Source organism: Mandrillus leucophaeus, unplaced genomic scaffold (genome assembly GCF_000951045.1).
Source record: "Mandrillus leucophaeus isolate KB7577 unplaced genomic scaffold, Mleu.le_1.0 Scaffold972, whole genome shotgun sequence".
Lineage (NCBI taxonomy): Eukaryota > Metazoa > Chordata > Mammalia > Primates > Cercopithecidae > Mandrillus > Mandrillus leucophaeus.
In genome coordinates this window covers 680037-700211 of record NW_012110608.1, presented here as the reverse complement: position 1 = coordinate 700211, position 20175 = coordinate 680037, and the positions used below count along the sequence as shown (strand labels likewise).

The window sequence follows — 20175 nt, the reverse complement described above, 5'->3', positions numbered from 1 at the left end:
AAAAAAAAAAAAAAAGAAAGAAAGAAAATAGAATGTATGCAACCCTCTGATTGGTTAAAATGTAGTAAGCATATAAATTTCTATTAAGTGGACAGCACAATAATAGACTAAGAAAATACTGCCAAAAACACTGGAAAGTGGCCAGGTGCAGTGGTTCATGCTTGTAATCCCAGTACTTTGGGAAGCAAACCAGATCTCTTGAGGCCAGAAGTTCGAGACCAGCCTGGGCAACATGACAAAACCCCGTTTCTACAAAAAAAAAATTAAAAAAGTAGCCAGGCATGACCGTGCATGCCTGTAGTCCCAGCTAGTTTTTGGTGAAGCTTCGTTGGGGGTTTCCTAAAAAAGCTCCAACAACTAAACAGATTAATATAGACTAAAATATTGAAACAAGCCACAAAAGCGACAAAAATGAATATGAATAAAATGTGATAATTCTAGTAAAATTACAAAAGTATAGAATTACTTCTTTCATGGATTTGATTCTATGGATCGAATTATGTCTCTAAAACCTTAACCAACAATAGTAAAAGTATATAGTCTTCAAAGTTGATGCCAATCACATCTCATAACATCAATCCACAGTACAACTTAAATAACACTAGTAAGTTCTACAGGCTATTGATATTCATGGCCATTGAACATCTTTTTGCTAGGGTAATATTAAGTGAAATATGGCAAAGAAACATTATTTCCAATTCCTTTCAGGCTTTCTGCAAAGTTCACTTATATAATTTGGAATGATAAACATCCCAAATCTTTATTTTTTTTTAAATCCTCTTCTAAACTTTTTAACTTGATTTGGTTAACATACACAGAAGTTTTAGACTGTCTTTTCCTCCAACTAAACAAACCTAGCACTGTTTTACCTCTTCCCTTTGTGAAGTCTAAAGTTCTATTTCTATAAAGTACTGAGTTAAACATATAGAACAAACATCAAAAGATTAATAGTTTGGTGTATACTGAAAGAAAAATCTAAAGGAATAATAATAATGAGGAAAGAAAAAACATGTTCATACTAGGATTAAACAGAGAAAATACTTTTTTCCTTATATTTTACTTAATAAAATAAGCCCTCATATAATAAAATCTGTTTCATTTAAAAAAAGCTACTAAATTATTAATCCTAATATTACTACAATACTGATTTCAGAAATGGATATAAGGGGCTAGAAACACATATAGGCTATATAAACCCATAAACACATCTTAAAAGGATACTTCAGTTTCCATGTGGCAACAATCATAGCACTTCCATCTATTTAATATTTAATGAGCACTTACAATGTGGAAAATACAAAAGATTGAGTTTACATTCCAGTTTAATTACTTGCAGGTGTGACAAGAATCTCTTGCTCTTCTCCAGGTACATAAAAGTAATGGCTTCAGAAGCAACTCACTTCAGGCACAATTATGATAGTACAAAGAGGAGGAAGGTGGTAAGTAGAGGGAGGCAGGCCACAAAAAGCAAAACCTAGCAAATGTATGATACATAGGCAAGATATAGGAACTACATAAAATTAGAGAGAGTGACATATACTCCTGGCAGAAACTCAGTCACCTCAGCCGATAAACAGTTTAAATTAGACTACTTTCTTTCCATTTACATTTACATATAAACAAGAGATAGATCCCTCACGTCCAAGTGAATTCTGGCATGAAGAGTGACATATAACGATACAATGGCCAATAAGTCAAGAGTCAATCAATGCTAAATGAAAGCTTAGAGCAACATGTAAATATTAATTTGGCTGTAGAATTAATGCAAGGCTCCTGAGCTGTATACAGTGTAAATTACAGGCTTACTATATAAATTACAGGATATTGCTACATGCCACTTGTACTAAAGATAAAAAAACAAAAAACAATTTTTTTTTGCAGTTGCAAGATTTAATAGAGTGAAAACAGAGCTCCCATAAAATGGGAGAGGAACCAAAGGGGGTTGCCATTACTGGCTCGAATGCCTGGGTTTATATTCCGATCACCATCCTTCCCCATGTGTTCTCAGGCGATAGATGATTGGCTATTTCTTTACCTTCTGGTTTTGTCTAATTAGCATTTTAGTGAGCTCTCTTTACTACCTGATTGGTCGCGTGTGAGCTAAGTTGCAAGCCCCTTGTTTAAAGGTGGATGCGGTCACCTTCCCAGCTAGGCTTAGGGATTCTTAGTCGGCCTAGGAAATCCAGTTAGTTCTGTCTCTCAGTTCCCGCTCTCAACAAGAAAATCCAAGTGCTGCTGGGGAGGTTGGCCAACAACCGCTCTAACTGCTTCCTGCTGAACTGGGGAGTAGTAGGGGTCGTGCAGTTGAGATTTCCTTGGGAAAAAAATGTTTAAAAATACAGTCTTACTGCATCATACCCTTGCCTCAGTTTAGAAATATAAGCATGCATACAAAAATCAGTAGTATTTCTATATGCTAATGGAGAACAGTATGAAAAGGAAATCAAGAAAGTAATCCCATTTAGTATAGCTATAAATAAAATAAAATACCTAGGAATAAACCTAACCAAAGAAGTGAAAGATCCCTACAATGAAAACTATAAAACACTGATGAAAGAAACTGAAGAAGATACAAAAAAGGGAAGACATTTCATATTCATGAATTATAAGAAATATATTGCTACAATATCCATTCTACTCAAAGCAATCTACAGATTTAATGCAATCCCAATCAAAATACCAATGACATTCACAGAAATAGAAGAAATAATCCTAAAATGGATATGGAACCACAAAAGACCCAGAACAGACGACACTATCCTGAGTAAAAATAACAAAACTCGAGAAATCACTTACCTGACTTCAAATTATACTACAGGGCTATTGTGACCAAAACAGTATGGTACTGGCATAAAAGGAGAAACATAGACCAATGGAACAGATTAGAGAACTGAGAAATAAATCCATATGTCTTAAGTGAACTGATATTCAACAAAGGTCCCAAGAACACATATTGGAAAAAGGACAATCTCTTGAATAAATGGTGCTAGGAAAATTGGATACCCATATGCAGAAGAATGAAACGAGACCCCTATCTCTCACCATATACAAGAATCAAATCAAAATGGGTTGAAGACTTAAATTTAAGACCTCCACCTATGAAACCACTAAAAGAAAACATTGGTGAAACTCTCCAGGACATTGGACTGGGTAAGGATTTCTGATCTCTTGAGTAATACCCCAAAAGCACAGGCAACCACAGCAAAAAAAGTTTGTGCACAACAAAGGAAACAATCAACAAAATGAAAAGACAACCCAAAGAATGAGAAAAAAATTTGCAAACTATTCATCTGACAAAGGATCAATGACCAGAATATAGCCGGGCACAGTGACTCACGCCTGTAATTCCAATACTTTTGGGAGGCAGAGATGGGAGGATCACTTGAGGCCAGGAGTTTGAAACCAGATTGGATAACACAGTGAGACTCTATCTCTACAAAAATATATATATTTTAATTATCCAGAAGTGGTGGTGCATGCCTATAGTTCCAGCTACTCAGGAAACTGAGGCAGGAAGCTCACTAGAAGTTTGTGGCTGCAGTGAGTTATGATTGAACCAGTGCACTCCAGCCTCGGTGACAGAATAAGGCAAGATCCTATTTAAAAATAAATAAATAAAAATAACCAGAATGTAAAAGGAGCTCAAACAACTCAATAGAAAACAAAAATCTAATAGTTCAATTTAAAAATGGGCAAAAGAGCTGAATAGACATTTCTCAAAAGAAAATATACAAATGACAAACAGGCATATCAACAGGTGCTCAACATCATGGATCATCAGAGAAATGCAAATCAAAACTATAATGAGGGCCGGGTGCAGCGGGTCATGCCTGTAATTCCACCACTTTGGGAGGCAGAAGCAGGCAAATCACCTGAGGTCAGGAATTCAAGACCAGCCAGGCCAACATGGTAAAACTCCATCTCTACCAAAAAATACAAAAATTAGCCAGGCGTGGTAGTGTGCACCTGTAGTCCCAGCTACTAGGAGGCTGAGGTGAAAGAATCACTTGAACCCGGGAGGCGGAGGTTGCAGTGAGCTGAGACTGCGCCACTGCACTCCAGCCTGGGTGACAGAGTGAGACCCTGTCTCAAAAAAAAAAAAAAAAAAAATCCAAAAGACATGCAATAATAAATGCTGGTGAGGTTTTGGAGAAAAGGGAACCCTTGTACACTCTTGGTGGAAATGTAAATCAGTATAGCCACTATGGTTAAGAGTATGGAAGCTCCTCAAAGAACTAAAAATAGGACTACCATATAATTCAGTGATCCTACTGCTAGGTATATACCCGAAAGAAAGCAAAACAGTATATTGAAGAGATATCTGCACTCCCATGTCTATTGCAGTACTATTCACAATAGCCAAGATTTTGAAGTAACCTAAGTATTCATCACCAGACAAACAGATAAAGAAAATGTGGTATATATACACAATGAATACTGTTCAGACATAAAACAGAATGAGATCCTGTCATTTATAACAACATGGATAGAACTAGAGAACGTTATATTAAGTGAACTAAGCCAAGCACAGAAGACAAACTTTACATGTTCTCACTCATTTGTAGGAGCTAAAAATTAAAACAATTAAACTCATGGAAACAGCAGAATGACGGTTACCAGAGGCTGGGAAGGATAGTGGGAAAGAGGGGGAAAGTGGGGATGGTTAATGGGTAAAAAAATATATTTAGATAGAATGAGTAAGATCTAGTATTTGCTAGTACAACAGGGTGATTACAATCAAGAATAATTTATTGTACATTTTTAAATAACTAAAAATATAATTGGAATATCTATGTAACCACAAAGAAAGGATAAATGCTTGAGGTGATGGGCACCTCATTTACCTTCAGGTGATTATTACGCATTGTATCCCTGTACAAAATATCTCACATACCCAACAAATATACACATCTACTATGTACCTATAAAAACTAGAAACTGTGTATCAGTCTCGAATGAGCCATCCTGCTACCATTTCTAGGTAATTTTATAAAAATTGTTTAATGATAATTAGGAAAATTCCTAAAATTGTTACCATGATGGATAATATCAACAATACTAGTTCTTCAAATAAACATTAAAGACACTTTTTTTTAAATTTTATTTTAAGTTCTGGGATACATGTGCAGAACGTGCAGGTTTATTACATAGGTAAATGCGTACCATGGTGGTTTGCTGCACTTAACCTGTCACCTAGGTATTGAGTTCCACATGCCTTAGCTATTTGTCCTGATGCTTTCCCTTCCCTCACACCCACAAGAGGCCCCGGTGTGTGTTCTGCCACCGCCCCGTGTCCATATGTTCTCATTGTTCAGCTCCCATTTATGAGTGAGAACATGTAGTTTTCTGTTCCTGTGTTAGTTTGCTGAGGTTTGTTGCTGAGGATGAGATGGCTTCTAGGTTTGGTTGGTTCCATGTCTTTGCTATTGTGAATAGTGCTGCAATAAACATATGTGTGCATGTATCTTTAAAATAGAATGATTTCAAAGTATGCACCTATCCAGAGTAGCTTACCTGTTCCCATATTATTCTAGATCTACACTATCCAATATAGAGGACACTAGCCACATGTGTTTGCAAATTACTTAAAATTAAATAAAATAAATATTTAATTCCTCAGTTGCAATAATCTCCATTGTCAAAGAAGGTTCTATTGAGTAGCACTGTTTTATATAAAATACCAGTTAAAATATGCCCTGAAAAATTACTAATGTAATTCCAAATATAATGGGCAGAATGAAAAGAGGGACATGTCCATTTATGATACAAATTCTTTGCATAGTGGGAAGAGAAGGGAACATCCTCCAACTGAAAAAAAGGCATTTATCATTATACTTAATGGTGAAAGATGATCTGCTTTCACCCTATGATCAGGAACAAGGCAAACCTGTACACTCTCACCCTTTTAATTTGCCTATATATATATACATACATATATATGGAGTCTTGATCTGTTGCCCAGGCTGGAGTGCAGTCAGTCGTGCAATTTTGGCTCACAGCGACCTCCACCTCCCAGGTTCAAGCGATTCTCCTGCCTCAGCCTCCCAAGTAGCTAGGATTACACGCATGCACTACCAAGCCCAGCTAATTTTTATATTTTAAGTAGAGAGGGGGTTTCACCATGTTAGCCAACCTGGTCTCGAACTCCTGACCTGATCTGCTCGTCTCGGCCTCCCAAAGTGCTGGAATTACAGGCGTAAGCCACCGCACCCAGCCTAATCCACCATTGTAGTAGAGGCACTAGCAGTTCAATAATTTAAGAAAAAGAAATAGAAGGCACATAAAATCAGAAAGGAAAAAGTAAACCTATCTTTATTTACAGACAACAGGATTATCTATGTAAAGAATCACAAAGAATCTCAAGGAAAAAAAGGCATTAAATTTAGTAAATAAATGTACTGAGGTCAATATACAGAAAAACAAAGCAAAACAAAAAGAAAAAAAATTCTATCTACTAGCAACAAACTGGAAATCAAAAATCTTAAACATACAATTTAAAACAGTATAAAAACCATAAAATCCTTAGGGAAAGTTTTCACAATAGATGTGTTAAGACCTCAACACTGAAAACTACAAAACGCTGCTAAGAGAAATTAAAGATTTACATAAATAGAGAGATATACTACGTTCCTGGATTAGAAGGCTCAATGCTGTCAAGATGTCAGTTATTCTAAAATGTCCCTATAGATTCAGTGCAATCGCAAAACCCCAGTACCTTCTTTTTGGGGAAATTGAGAAGCTGATTCTAAAATTTATGTGAAAATGCTAAGGAATGGAAAAGCCAAAACAGTTTTTTAAAAATGAGAGCAAAGTTGGAAGACTCAGATAGCAGAGAGTCCAGAAAGACTCATATACACATGGTTAAATTATTTTCGACAAATGTGCCACGATAATCCAATGGGGAAAAAGATGGCCTTTTCAACAAATGATACTGGAATTAGACACCCATATGCAAAAATAAAAATTTTTTTTAAAAAAGGAATTCAATCTAAACCACATACCTGATATAAAAATTAAAATGATCAAAAGTCTAAATATACAACAAAACTATAAAACTTCTAGAATATAGGAGAAAATCTCTGTGAGCATGAGTTAGGCAAATACTTCTTTGAACACAAAAAGTACAATCTTAAAGACAAAACTGATAAATTAGACTTCAGCAAAAATTTCTGTTCTTTGAAAGACACTGTTAATAACATAGGGCCAGGGACAGTGGCTCACGCCTGTAATCCCAGGGGGAGGCCAAGGCAGGTGATTGCTCAGCTCAAGAGTTTGAGGCCAGCCTGGGCAACAAAGCTAAACCCCATCTCAATTAAAAAAGATGGGAGGGGAGGGGAAGAGAGAGGAGGGAGAAGGGAGGAGACAACTGCATACTGAGAGAAAATATTTGCAAAATACAAAGGATTTGTACCCAAAATAGATAAAGAACCTCAAAACTCAATAATAAAAAAAAAATCCAAACACCTCAATTTAAAAAACGGGTGAATACTTCACTAAAGATCTATAGACTGGCAAATATGCACATGAAAAGATACCAATTGACAGTATCAGAAGCTGGTGAGAATGTGGGACAACTAGAAATCTCATATATTGCTGGTGGGAATACAACATATAATAGCTACTTTCACAACAGTTTGGCAGTTTCTTATAAAGTTAAAGTTGTATTTAACATATGATCCAACGACTGACTGCACTACCTAGATATTTATTTACCCAAAGAAATAAAGAAAGACATTCATGCAAAGACCTGTACATGAATATTTGTAATAGCTTTATCCATAATAGGCAAAATTATTGAACAGATTATGGTAAACTCATAGAATGGACTACTACTTGGTAATAAAAGAAATAAACTACTGATACATGAAATGACACGCATGAATTTCAAAAGCACTGGTCTAAGTGAAATCAGACAGACACAAAAGGCTACTTACTACATGATTTAATTTAGATGACATTTTAAATAACGTGAAGCACAGTCAGTCACAGAAAGATTACTGGTTTCCAGGGGTTAAGCAAGTGATACTGAGGCTGATAAAAATGTTCCATATTTTTATTGTGGTGGTGGTTACACAAAAATGCATACAATTTGTCAAAACTTATTGAATTGCACACTTAAGAAGACAGCCTTTTATGTCAATAATATCCTAATATAGTTGACTTAAAAAAGTATCATGGCTATATACTCTGTCTTTGGAGCTATCTGATTGTAAACCTGTCATACCAAGAAAATATGGTGACATCTGACCATGAATATGATAGATAGTCTATTTAGAAGACAAGCAATGTAACTTAGGCCAACCAAATAACTTCTCTGAGCTTTGGGTTTCTCTGCTGCAAACAAAAGGATTTTCAACCAAGTTCCCCAAATCTGTTCCCAGGAACTTACAGGATCTCTAGATCTGTTTCCAGGTTCTTACAGATATTCTGGAAAGAGTTTCCATGCTTAAATTACTTGGGAAATGCTCCCTATTTAAGGTGAGCAATGCATTTTAACATATGAAAATTCCTCCATTCATTCAACTTTTCCCCATTTTTAAAAAGCTGTTTCCCACATTTACTTGACCATGAACTCCTTTCCCACCCCGCCCCACTCCTGAAAAAGAGTGTCAGTTCTTTATAGTTCTAAGATTCAACAGGACTTTCAAGAGGATATACCAGACAGGCGCGGTGGCTCACGCCCGTAATCCAAGCACTCTGGGAGGCCAAGGCGGGTGGATCATTTGAGGCCAGGAGTTCAAGACCAGCCTGGCCATCATGATGAAGCCCCATCTCTACTAAAAATAAAAAATAAAAAAATTAGTTGGGTGTGGTGGCGCATGCCTGTAATACCAGCTACTCAGAGGGCTGAAGCACAAGAATTGCTTGAACAAGGGAGGGGGAGGTTGCAGTGAGCAGAGATTGTGCCACTGCACTCTAGCCTGAGTGACAAGAGACAAGAGTGAGATTCTGTCTCAAAAAAAAAAAAAAAAAAAAAAAAAAGATATACCTTCATGATTAAGTTTTGTTAAGATTGGCAACCTATAAAACTGACTGGTTTGAAAGCAGCTATGGAGAACTATGACCCACAAAGAGAAAACTGCCTCAAATCACAAACTGGAAAGAAGATTTCATATCCATCTTAGTGAGTTTTTGTCAGGCTTTTAATTCTAAATAACTTAAACTTAAGCATCTTGAGTACCAGGTACTACGTGAAAATACATCATGATTGAATTGCCTCTGTTCTAAAAGCTCCTCCCCAAATAACATGCCAGATTTAAAATGAATTTAAAAGCATCAATGCCAGGGACATGACAATTCCTAAGCAATTACTAAAAGAATAACAAACAGATTCCAATCTGTGTAAACAGTTTATTTTACAAAACCAGCAGAAGTTTGAAAGTATATGCTTAGTTGAAAGAAAAAAAAAAGCGAGAGAAGGGAAGAAGGGATAAAGAAAGCCTGTAAACCTAATACTGTAATGGTTGCTCTTCAGCATTTCACATGTGACCCATGAAGTATAACACACTAACAAAATAATGTTGACAGTATAGCTAAAAATATTGTATTTTGAATATAAGTAAATGCATGAATAACAAAAGTTATCTCAATTCAATATATTAATTATGACTAAAGCTGGAAAATTCTGGTGGATAAACAAACTACCCTTGAAAGGAAAAAAAAAAAAGTTAGCAATACCATGTTCAATGAGACTCAACTTTTCCAAGTAACATCCAACCTATGGAAGAGTATTTTTAGCAATATACTCCAGAGTACCCAATTTCCCTGAATAAGTCCTATGAATGTCTAATCAATGATTTTGTCTAAATACATCTTAAGAAATATTTCTAGCTTCAATTTACTTAACCTCTGAGGATAAACTACAAAGCTTATTGTATAAGAAATATTCCTTTTTAAAAAGTATTCATATTTTTCTATCTGAAATTCATCCCTTTCAAATTTTACGCATATTCTGTAGGTACTATACACTATATAAAATAACGTAATTTTTTAGAACAGTGAGAAAGTAATGGAGCAGAGGAGCAATTACTCACCCAGCACCTTGGTTTTGCACATACTTTGTGAGGGCGAACTTTAATATAAATAGTTTTGTATCTAGATCTCTTTGGGAACCACTACTATTATTTCTTCATAATGGTCTGGCCAGAGATGTCCCAAGAATAATTTGAATGAGACGTGAATTTCATTAAACTGGAACCAAGAAAGGTGACTTTTTGTCTTAATACAGACATATAAAAATGTATAACATCATTATAATTTTGGAAAATAACACATATAAATAATGTACTTTTGTTTGGGAAACTCAGCACATAGACATGTAAATAGACAACCATATGGCTAAAAACGTCTATACTATATTAAAAAAAAGTTTCTGCTAAGAAAGAAGTGAAATGAAATGAAATAAAGAAAACAAAGATCACCTTTTATAAAACATTATACGTGCTTTAAGTAAAAATGTTTAAAAAATCTGGACTAGCCATGAAACTCCTCAGGAATGTAAACAGTTTGTTTATGCTTCCAATTTAATTTTGGTACCTATTTTTGTCTTCCTACTGAGTTCAGTAAGGAAAGAATCAACAACCTGTTTATAACACACAGGTATATTACTCACCCACATTTGGAGGTTTCACATAATTTACAGGTAGTTCTGGAGGTCTGCCTCTATGTAGAGCCGCAAAAGCAGACCCATTCCATAGTGTACTCTTACAGTCTATACAAAAAGAACAAAGGTTAGCTAAGGAATTGAGCAGTTTGTTTTTTTCTTTTTTTTAACCCATGTCTCCGAAGCAAATGTCTGATTTTAATTTCATTTGTTGGAATACATTTTTAATTATTAAACCAAAATGAAAATAATAGGTATTTATTTGAACATGTTATAAACTAAATTTATAACCGGTAAACACCAACACCTAAACATATCATCTGGATATTTTATTTCTAAGCTAATCTTGAACTAAAGCTTTTTTTATGCACATATTTGAATCTTATATAAATATATCACAGATTAATAAGCTTTAAAGTTTACATCAGTTCTTCTTGATCTTTAGGCTTACACGTCTACTCATATAAAACCGTATAAGCAAGGATATAACTATAGCACAAGTATGCCAGGGAAAATTCAGGCATATTTATACTTGGGTACATGCTCGTATTATGAAATACTTGCCAGTTGTGTCATAACAGATAAGAGCACCGCATATCAGACGGTAACTGATTATAAAGAGCTGTGTTTTTTTCTCTTTCATGTTTAAGTCAAAAAATGGAAGGAAATATTAAATATTACTAATAACTTGGCTTCAAAACAAAAAGCCAAAAGCTCTCTTGAAAGCTTCCAAATAAACTCAATTAAGAATTTCCTTAAATTATAAAATGAGATGCTTAAAATCTGGTATCATTACACAACTATTTATCTTGGAGAATTAGGATTTCTAAAAATAGTATGCTAATTAAACAAAACATAGAAATAAATGGGCTGCTAGACCTTAAGTATTTATTACTCCAATAGACATCTTTAATGACTACTTTTACATGTTTATGTTTATCAAATACCACTTTATATGTTTGACATATTGAAGTTCCAGGTAAAACGTGGGAAAAATCTGTAAAACACTGAAAATGAACAGAGTAGAAAAGCTTATTTAACAATTACTGAGGCCAGGCGTGGTGACTCAAACCTGTAATCCCAGCACTTTGGGAGGCCAAAGCGGGCGGATCACGAGGTCAAGAGATTGAGACCATCCTGGCCAACATAGTGAAATCCTGTCTCTACTAAAAATACAAAAATTAGCTGGGCAAGGTGGCACACAACTGTAGTCCCAGCTACTCGGAGAGGCTGAGGCAGGAGAATTGCTTGAACCTGGGAGGCGGAGGTTGCAGTGAGCCGAGATCACACCACTGCACTCCAGCCTGGTGACAGAGCAAGACACCGTCTCAGAAAAAAAAAAAAAAAAAATTACTGATGGGTTGATATTTTTGCTTAAATATGTTCAAATATTAAAACTGTACATATAATTTTCATTTACCTGTTACAAAAAGCACAGTATCATTAGGATGACATTATCAAAACTAATAAAGTGTAAGAACATTATAATGAAAGAATATGTTAAGTATTTATACTGTATTAATCAAAGCAGCAATCTTTGAGATCTCTATTCCATGATTACAAAGGTATTTTATATTCTTTACCTCTATATATTCACTTCTACACAAAAGTACTCCTTTTTAGGTCTCTAAAAATTTACTTGTACACTAAGAAAACAAAAACAACATTGGCAAGATAAGAAAAACTAGTATTTAGAAAAGCATGGGAACATTTACTCAACCTAAAAATAAGCTACTCTCCACTCCTTCCTCCGATATCACAGTTCTAAATTCTGAAAATCTCACCTTTGGCATCCCGTAGCAGAGACTGCCGACCGACACCTAATAATGTCTGTACCCCAGGAACACTCTGAGGGATCTCTTTATCTAGTAAAGGACCAATTCTCTCACAAATTTTAAGGAGGTAGTCTGGAGGAATGTGTGCATTTGCTGCCACCTAAAAAAGTACACAGGAAAAACACATTTATTTGGTTTAAAAATATAAATCTATTCTACTACTAAACTGTTCCATTATAGAGCAAAGTACAGTTTTAAAATATAGAATCAGGCCTGGGCATGGTGGCTCATGCCTGTAATCCCAAAACTTTGGGAGGCTGAGGCAGGTCGATCACTTGAGGTCAGAAATTCGAGACCAGCCTGGCTAACATGGTGAAACCCCGTCTCTACTAAAAATACAAAATTAGCCAGGCATGTTGCTGCGCACCTCTAACCCCAGTTACTCAGGAGGCTGAGGCAGGAGAATCACTTGAACCCAGTAGGTGGAGGTTGCAGTGAGCCAAGATTGGGCGACTGCACTCCCATCTGAGCAACAGAGCAAGACTCTGACTCAAAAAAAGAAATAAAAAAATAAAAATAAATAAAATATGGAATCAGAGCCAGGTGCAGTAGCTCAGGCAGATAATCCCAGCACTTTTAGAGGCCAAGGCAGGTGGATGGCTTGAGCCCAGGAGTTTGATACCAGCCTCGGCCACACAACAAAACCCCATTTCTACAAAAAATACAAAAATTAGCTGAGTATGGTGGCTGCACCTGTAGTCTCAGCTATTCGGGAGGCTGAGGTGAGAGGATCACTTGAGCCCCAGAGGCAGAGGTTGCAGTGAGCCGAGACTGCACCACCACACTCCAGCCTGGGTGAGAGAGAAGGACCTCGACTAAAAAACAAAAACAAAAACAAAAACAAACAAACAAAAATACATATATGTGTGTATGTGTGTGTGCATATTCCATATACATATGCAATCAGGAAGAGAAAATTTTAAATATTTAATAATTAACCAAATTTAAGAAACGGTCACAAAATAAGCATATTTAAATGATAGGACAACATTTACATGGCATGGCACTCTAATATACATTTAAATATCTTGATAAAGTCATTTGCTTAGCTGTTAATCTTATGAAATAAGTGTTATAAAGCAACTAACATGCCAAAATCAAACAAGCACACAAGTGATGAGTAAACTCTCTATTACTTGATTCAATCAGTAGTGACGAACTGATCCAAAACCAGAATACCTAGATTCTATACAAATGATAAGAATACAAGTGAAAGGCATTGCTTGCACCAAACCCACAACCCATAAAGCAAAATTGTTTTTCCTATTAAAGTTAACTTGTTTCCAAAAGGGTATAAAACTAACAATGTTATAAATACTATGCTTTAAATAACTCAGCTATGTAGCCAAAATTCCTTGAAACAAAAACTTGTTTTTAAAAAAACCAAGTAAAATTCTGGACATTAGATACCACATATAGATAAGAATGAAACTATAAAACAACAAAAATTGTGTTGCATTTTTAAATTAAGCTAATGTATAAATCCCTGAGGTGTTTCATAAATACTTAATTGTTACAACAATAAACAGAAAAACCAGAATATTAAAAATCTTTTAGATAAACATTTACATCCTCATCTTGAAATAGGTCCTAAAATCTACCTCTGTTTACAATGTCAATTTTTGTAAGTGCTATAATTGTGTGTGTATATATATACATACACACACATATGTGTGTATATACATGTATACATATACATATGTATATACATATATACAATATACACACACATATGTGTATATATATATTCAGTGGCATATATACACATATATGTATATACACATATATGTATGTGTATATGTACAAATACATATTTGTATCTATATATGTATGTGTATATATGTATATGTATATATACATATGCGTGTGTGTGTGTGTATATGCCATTGAATAGGACACACATCAATAGTATTACCACCAAGTCAATCAAGAACAACAAAGGGCTGGGAACAGTGTCTCATGCCTGTAATCCCAGCACTTTGGGAGGCAAAGGTAGGAGAATCACTTGAGCCCTGCAGTTCAAGATCAGCCTGGGCAACATAGTGAGGTCTCATCCCTACAAAAAATTTAAAAATTATAGCTCTGAATGAAAATAAGTGAAAAAAAAAAAAGAACAAAAACAACAAAAAGTAGCCGGGCATGGTGACATGCCTGTAGTCCCAGCTACTCGGAGACTGCAGTGGGAGGATTGCTTGAGCCCACAAGGTCAAGGCTGCAGTGAGCTGTGTTCCTGTCACTGCACTCCAGCCCCTGGGTGACCCTATCTCCAAAAAAAAAGAACAACAATAAAACACAAAAGAATAATTTTCTAAATCATCTCTGGCAATCACCACGGGAGAAGATATTTTGTATGTTTTCTTCAATGCTGTATTCCTAGCACCCAAAAAAGTGCTGGGCATAAAGCGGGACTAAATAAATATTTGTTGAATAAATGAATAAAAATCAAAGTAAAGTCTAACTATAATCAATGTTTTTGTTTTTTTGAGTCGGGGTCTTGCTCTGTCACCCAGGCTGGAATGCAGTGGCATAATCTCGGCTCACTGCAACCTCCGCCTCCCGGGTTCAAGTGATTCTCCTGCCTTAGCCTCCAGAGTAGCTGGGATTACAGGTGCAAGCCACCATGTCCAGTTAATTTCTGTATTTGTAGTAGAGACGGGGTTTCACCATGTTGGCCAGGCTGGTCTCGAACTCCTGACCCCGTGATCCGCCCGCTTTGGCCTCCCAAAGTGCTAGGATTACAGGTGTGAGCCACTGCGCCCAGCCTAATCGATGTTATTGTAAGAATTCCTGGAGGAAAAATCTCAAATTCTCATATCAGGTTGCCTTATTTGATTTCCTAGGAAACACAGGTCAAAGAACCACAGTCAAACATGTATTCAGAATTCTGGTAACATGAGTGTATCACCCGTGATTATTTTTGTTTTAAATTATATCCTGCTATATATCTTTGGTAAGTTCCTTCAAAAAACAATGTGAATCTACCAAAATAATTGAAGCCTGTGCAACTGTCATGATGCTCAGGAAGAATGGTAATCAGATTATTTCAGATTTGCGTCTCCAGGGTTTAGTTTATGCATCAGGACAGAGGATTAAGTAAATTCTATCCATTAATTCTCACATCTTTAGTTTTTCTTCCAAGCAAATAACTATACAGAGCTATGTTTAAAAAAAAAAATAGAGGTAATATTAAAGTCAATGCAGCTGATGATGCAATCTAAAAAATACTTCATGGCTGGGAACGGTGGCTCACGCCTGTAATCTCAGCACTTTGGGAGGCCGAGGAGGGAGGATTGCTTGAAGCTAGGAGTTCGAGACTAGCCTGGTAAACATAGCAGGACCCTATCTCTACAAAAAAAAACAAAAATAAAAATAAGAATAAATCATTTCCTGTCATCTACAGAGTGATATCCTAAAATCCTAGTTTATAATTCACACCCTGTACATTAAGGCATTTCCTAAATATGACTATATGCAAATATAATTAGTACCCTTAAAATATGTATCTGGAAAAAAACTCTTAAGTGCTGTATATTAACAACTATAACAGCTTATGTCTTTTTTCCCAAAACTGTCTTAGATAAACTGGGCTTCTGTTATCAGTCATTATTTTTTCATCAAGTAAATGCTGTAAGAGGGCTTCTACATAGAGTAGTAGTTGACATCTTTACTGGTAATTACTTTTTTTAATCCTCTGGACCAACTCAAGATATTCAGTTGTTACATAAAAACTTCACTTAACTACCCTAGAAATACAACATATTTAGCATATACAATCCAGAAAATGGGAGTTATATAATTAGAATTTTTAGCATTACCCTCCTATAGAAAGAAAATTTGTTGGAGTTATATCTTAAACTGATATCTTAAGCTCCCTGTCTATTTCATTTTATTGAAACAATGATGCTTGATTTTCAGCTAATTATATAAAAAGATTTATCAATCACTCAGTAATAATTCAAAAATACAGGATCATTAATGGTCATAAATGAGGTCTATATATTCAGCAAATACAATTTACTCCTAACTATCCCTTTAAAGACTTGTACAATAAACAAGTTTGATTTTCACTCTACACAATAGAAAACTGCTTGATTTCTAAGCAGTTACATGAAAATGTCCTTTTCTCTAAAATCAATAAAAATCTGATTGTATGGCTGGGTGCGGTGGTTCACCCCTGTAATCCCAGCACTTTGGGAGGCCAAGGCGGGTGGATCACGGGGTCAGAAGATCGAGACCATCCTGGCTAACACGGTGAAACCCCGTCTCTACTAAAAATAAAAAAAATTAGCTGGGCATGGTTGTGGGCGCCTGTAGTCCCAGCTCCTCGGGAGGCTGAGGCAGGAGAATCACTTGAACTCGGGAGGCAGAAGTTGCAGTGAGCCGAGATCACGCCACTGCACTCCAGACTGGGCGACAGAGCGAGACTCCACCTCAAAAATAAATAAATAAATAAATAAAATATGATTATAACACTAGAGAAACAGATTCGATCAAAATAATGGCAATAACAATCTTTTGAGTTTAAACATGATAGCTAGCTTCTCCTTCAAACCACTTTAGCAGGCTTCCAAACTATATCGATGTAGTTCTTAAAATGTTTCTTCTAAATCAAACTTTAGGTCTTATAAGGGTAGTTAACTGCTTACTTGAATCCATTTGCTTTTCATAAAAGCCGGAACTTTTCAAAGGTGATCTTTTCAGACATAAGAACTCTTACCTACCCTGAATAGTTTTGTTTTTTTTTTTTACATTTTTAAATAAATCTATATTGTTATATAATGGCCTATAAAATTAATGTCTTAATATTATAAATCACTCTTTTTGTTTAAAGCTCAAACATTCTAATTTCAGTCATTTAACTACATTTATCTCTCTGGAATATAATGGCCAACTCGGAACAGTTAAGTGCTCTGAGGCTTGCAGAAGAAAAACATTCTCTATAAACAAAGTTTAAGTGTATAATACAGGGGGGGAAAAAAAAACAGAGTATAATACGAGGCCGGGTGTGGTGGCTCACGCCTGTAATCTCAGCACTTGGGAGACAGAGGCGGGAGGATCACTTTGAGGCCAGGAGTTCCAGACCATCCTGGGCAACATAGTGAGACCTCCATCTCTACTAAAAAAGGTTTTTGTTAAGAGTATAATTCAAACTTCTGTATTATTCTATAAAACAGCTCTAAAAGTTAAATTACAGAATCTCTGAAATGAAAGGATCCCTATGTATAATCAACCTAACCCCACACCTCACAGAAGAGAGAACAGATCCAGAAGTAAAGTGCCTTGTCCAATTGTTACAATGAAACAAGACAGGAATCTGGGTTTCTCTGCCTACTGCTCTTTCTACTACTGTCCCCTTAAGGCAGTTGAAAAATTGATGATAGAGATCATTAACACAAAGCTGCAAAGCAATGAGAACTGTAAATCTGAATAAACTGAAAGACATTAAATTAACCCTAGATTATAAACCTTCTTGATAGTTAGACTGGCTGACCTAAAGAGCAAATCTAATAACTGAATTACCATACTTCAGAATCATTATGACAACTGAGAAAACCAGAAAACTCACTGAGATGATACTATTCATCATAATTAGTTAAAAGAAATCCAGCTGGGCACTGAATAAAACGTGAAAGGTAGCGAATCTCAGGAGGCCAGAACTGCACCAGGAGCTACATTTGAAATACTAATTTTCAAACAGCAAAAGTATTTGTTTACCCTGGCTTTTAAAAATAATAGTATCAGACAAGTAACTCTAAAAAACAAATATAGCAGAGAATAAGCTATTTGTTTTCCAAGACTGTGGCTACAGAAGCTAAATGAAGAAGCAAACTGAGATTGCACGCTCAAAAAGTAAAATGTAACATTTTGCCTGGGATTGATTGATTCATTTAGAGGACAGAACAGGCATATACAAAAGTTAGTCACGTAACATTTTGCTCTTTAGAGACAGAAAACAAAACGGATTTTGAAAAATACAGCAAAGCTTTATATCAATGTAAGTGTACTACAGAGATAAGCAGGGTACTTTGAAGTCTGAGAGCCTGGATTATTCAGGCTCTACAATTTACTAGCTGTTACTCTTTTTTGGTAGTATGATCTAGTAGAGAGACTGATTTGAATCTTTGCAGCATCCCCAGTTACTACTTATGTGACCATAGGCAAAGTTTCTTAGCCTCTCAGCCCGAACTTCCTCATCTGTAAAAGAGTAATGATAACTATCTCCTAAAATTCGGTTAGGACAAACACAGTCATTCACTCATGCATTCATTCAGCCATTTAAAGTATAGGAAAGCAATGGAAAGATTAAATCGCTGCCCTAAGGGAACCCATAGTCTCAGAGGAGCAAACAAAATAGTAAGTAGAAACAAATTAAAGCTGCAAGTGCCCAGAGGTCAGTACAGAGAACTAAAGAAGCAAAGAAGTAAGGTACACCTAATTTTGCGTAGAGGTTTAAGGGTTCATGTCCAGTTTCACCCTTGAAAAATATATGAAAAGTTCACAAGACAGAAAGAGAAAGGAGGGCATTCCAAACAAAGAGAAAGGCACCCCAACCCAGTAAAATTTTGCATGGTAGCTAGCGCATAATATATACTTATTAAGAAGGCCTTATTTTTTTTTTTTTAAATGAAAAACCCCAGGGTACAGTGGCTCAGGTCTGTAATCCCAGGAGGACCACTTGAGCCCAAGAAATCAACACCAGCTTGGGCAAAAAAAAAGTGAGACCCCGTCTTTACAAAACATAAAATTATTAGCCAGGCATGATGGTGCACGCCTGTAGTCCCAGCTACTCAGAGGCTGAGGTGGGAGGATCGATTGAGCCCAGGAGATCAAGGCTGCAGTGAGCCATGATCCAGCCACTGCACTCCAGCCTGGGTAACAGAGTGAGATGTTGTCTCAAAAAAAAAAAAAAATACAAATACTTTTACCAAAAAAAAAAAAAAAAAAAAACAAGACTGGAAGAAAACATAAAAAATTAACTGGTTTTTCTCTTTGCACATAAAAGCAAACATAAAAAAAAACTGGGTTTTCTGTTTTTCATGTCTACAATAACCTAAATCAAATGCTGTGTTTTAATGGTTGCTGAATTTGAAAGAGAAGTGAAAAACCGGGCAGGAAAAAAAAAAAAAAAAAAGAAGACAGCAGGCAGGCCTTTCTCTAGTCGCACTTACAAAATGTTAAAACTTCCTATCACTCTCCTTTGAAAATGCTAATCATTATGCATAGCATTTCTTTTTCTTTTTATTAGTTGTAAGATTTCCTCAAGAAAGAGACAACCAGAAGCGACCCTCCTAGGGTCAAGTATTCTCTGGATTATACTATCTCAAGAAAGCACTTAAAAGCACTATAGCCTGAGGGTAGATAAAATTAAGACAAGGACAGGGGACCCACCCACATTCTAGTAGGTGCTCAGCAGAGAAAAGTCCAACAAAAGAACTCAGTACCAACTAGCAGATAAAATAAACCAAAAATACATATACCATGCTTCTAAGAAAAGTTAAGAAAACTGAACAAATAATTGACACTCAGCTAACTGTAAAGCACAATGGCACATACTAAAGGGCATGAGAAAATATCTTTTTTTTTTTTTTTTTGAGACGGAGTCTCACTCTGCCACCCAGGCTGGGGGGCAGTGGCCAGATATCGGCCAGATCTCCGCTCACTGCAACCCCCACCCTCCAAATTCAATGGATTCTCCTGCCTCAGCCTCTAGAGTAGCTGGGATTACAGGTGCCTGTC

General features: G+C 35.9%; 1 protein-coding gene across 4 annotated transcripts in view; it reads right to left on the bottom strand.

The window, feature by feature from the left end:
* The window catches only part of BRWD3 (bromodomain and WD repeat domain containing 3), a 130236-nt gene that overhangs the window by 102070 nt on the left and 7991 nt on the right, over positions 1-20175 (bottom strand). For 2 of the 4 annotated variants that reach the window (XM_011970792.1, XM_011970791.1), the window contains exons 5-6: positions 12388-12538; positions 10613-10711 (exon numbers count right to left, since the gene is read on the bottom strand). The exons of 1 other annotated variant lie outside the window; for it this stretch is intronic. Coding sequence is in view for 1 of the 3 variants with exons in the window: in XM_011970791.1 (XP_011826181.1) it covers positions 10613-10711; positions 12388-12538 (250 nt within the window). In the remaining 2 variants the exon portion in view is untranslated. The remainder of the gene's footprint in view (positions 1-10612; positions 10712-12387; positions 12539-20175) is intronic. One more of the 4 variants, XM_011970793.1, reaches the window with a different exon arrangement.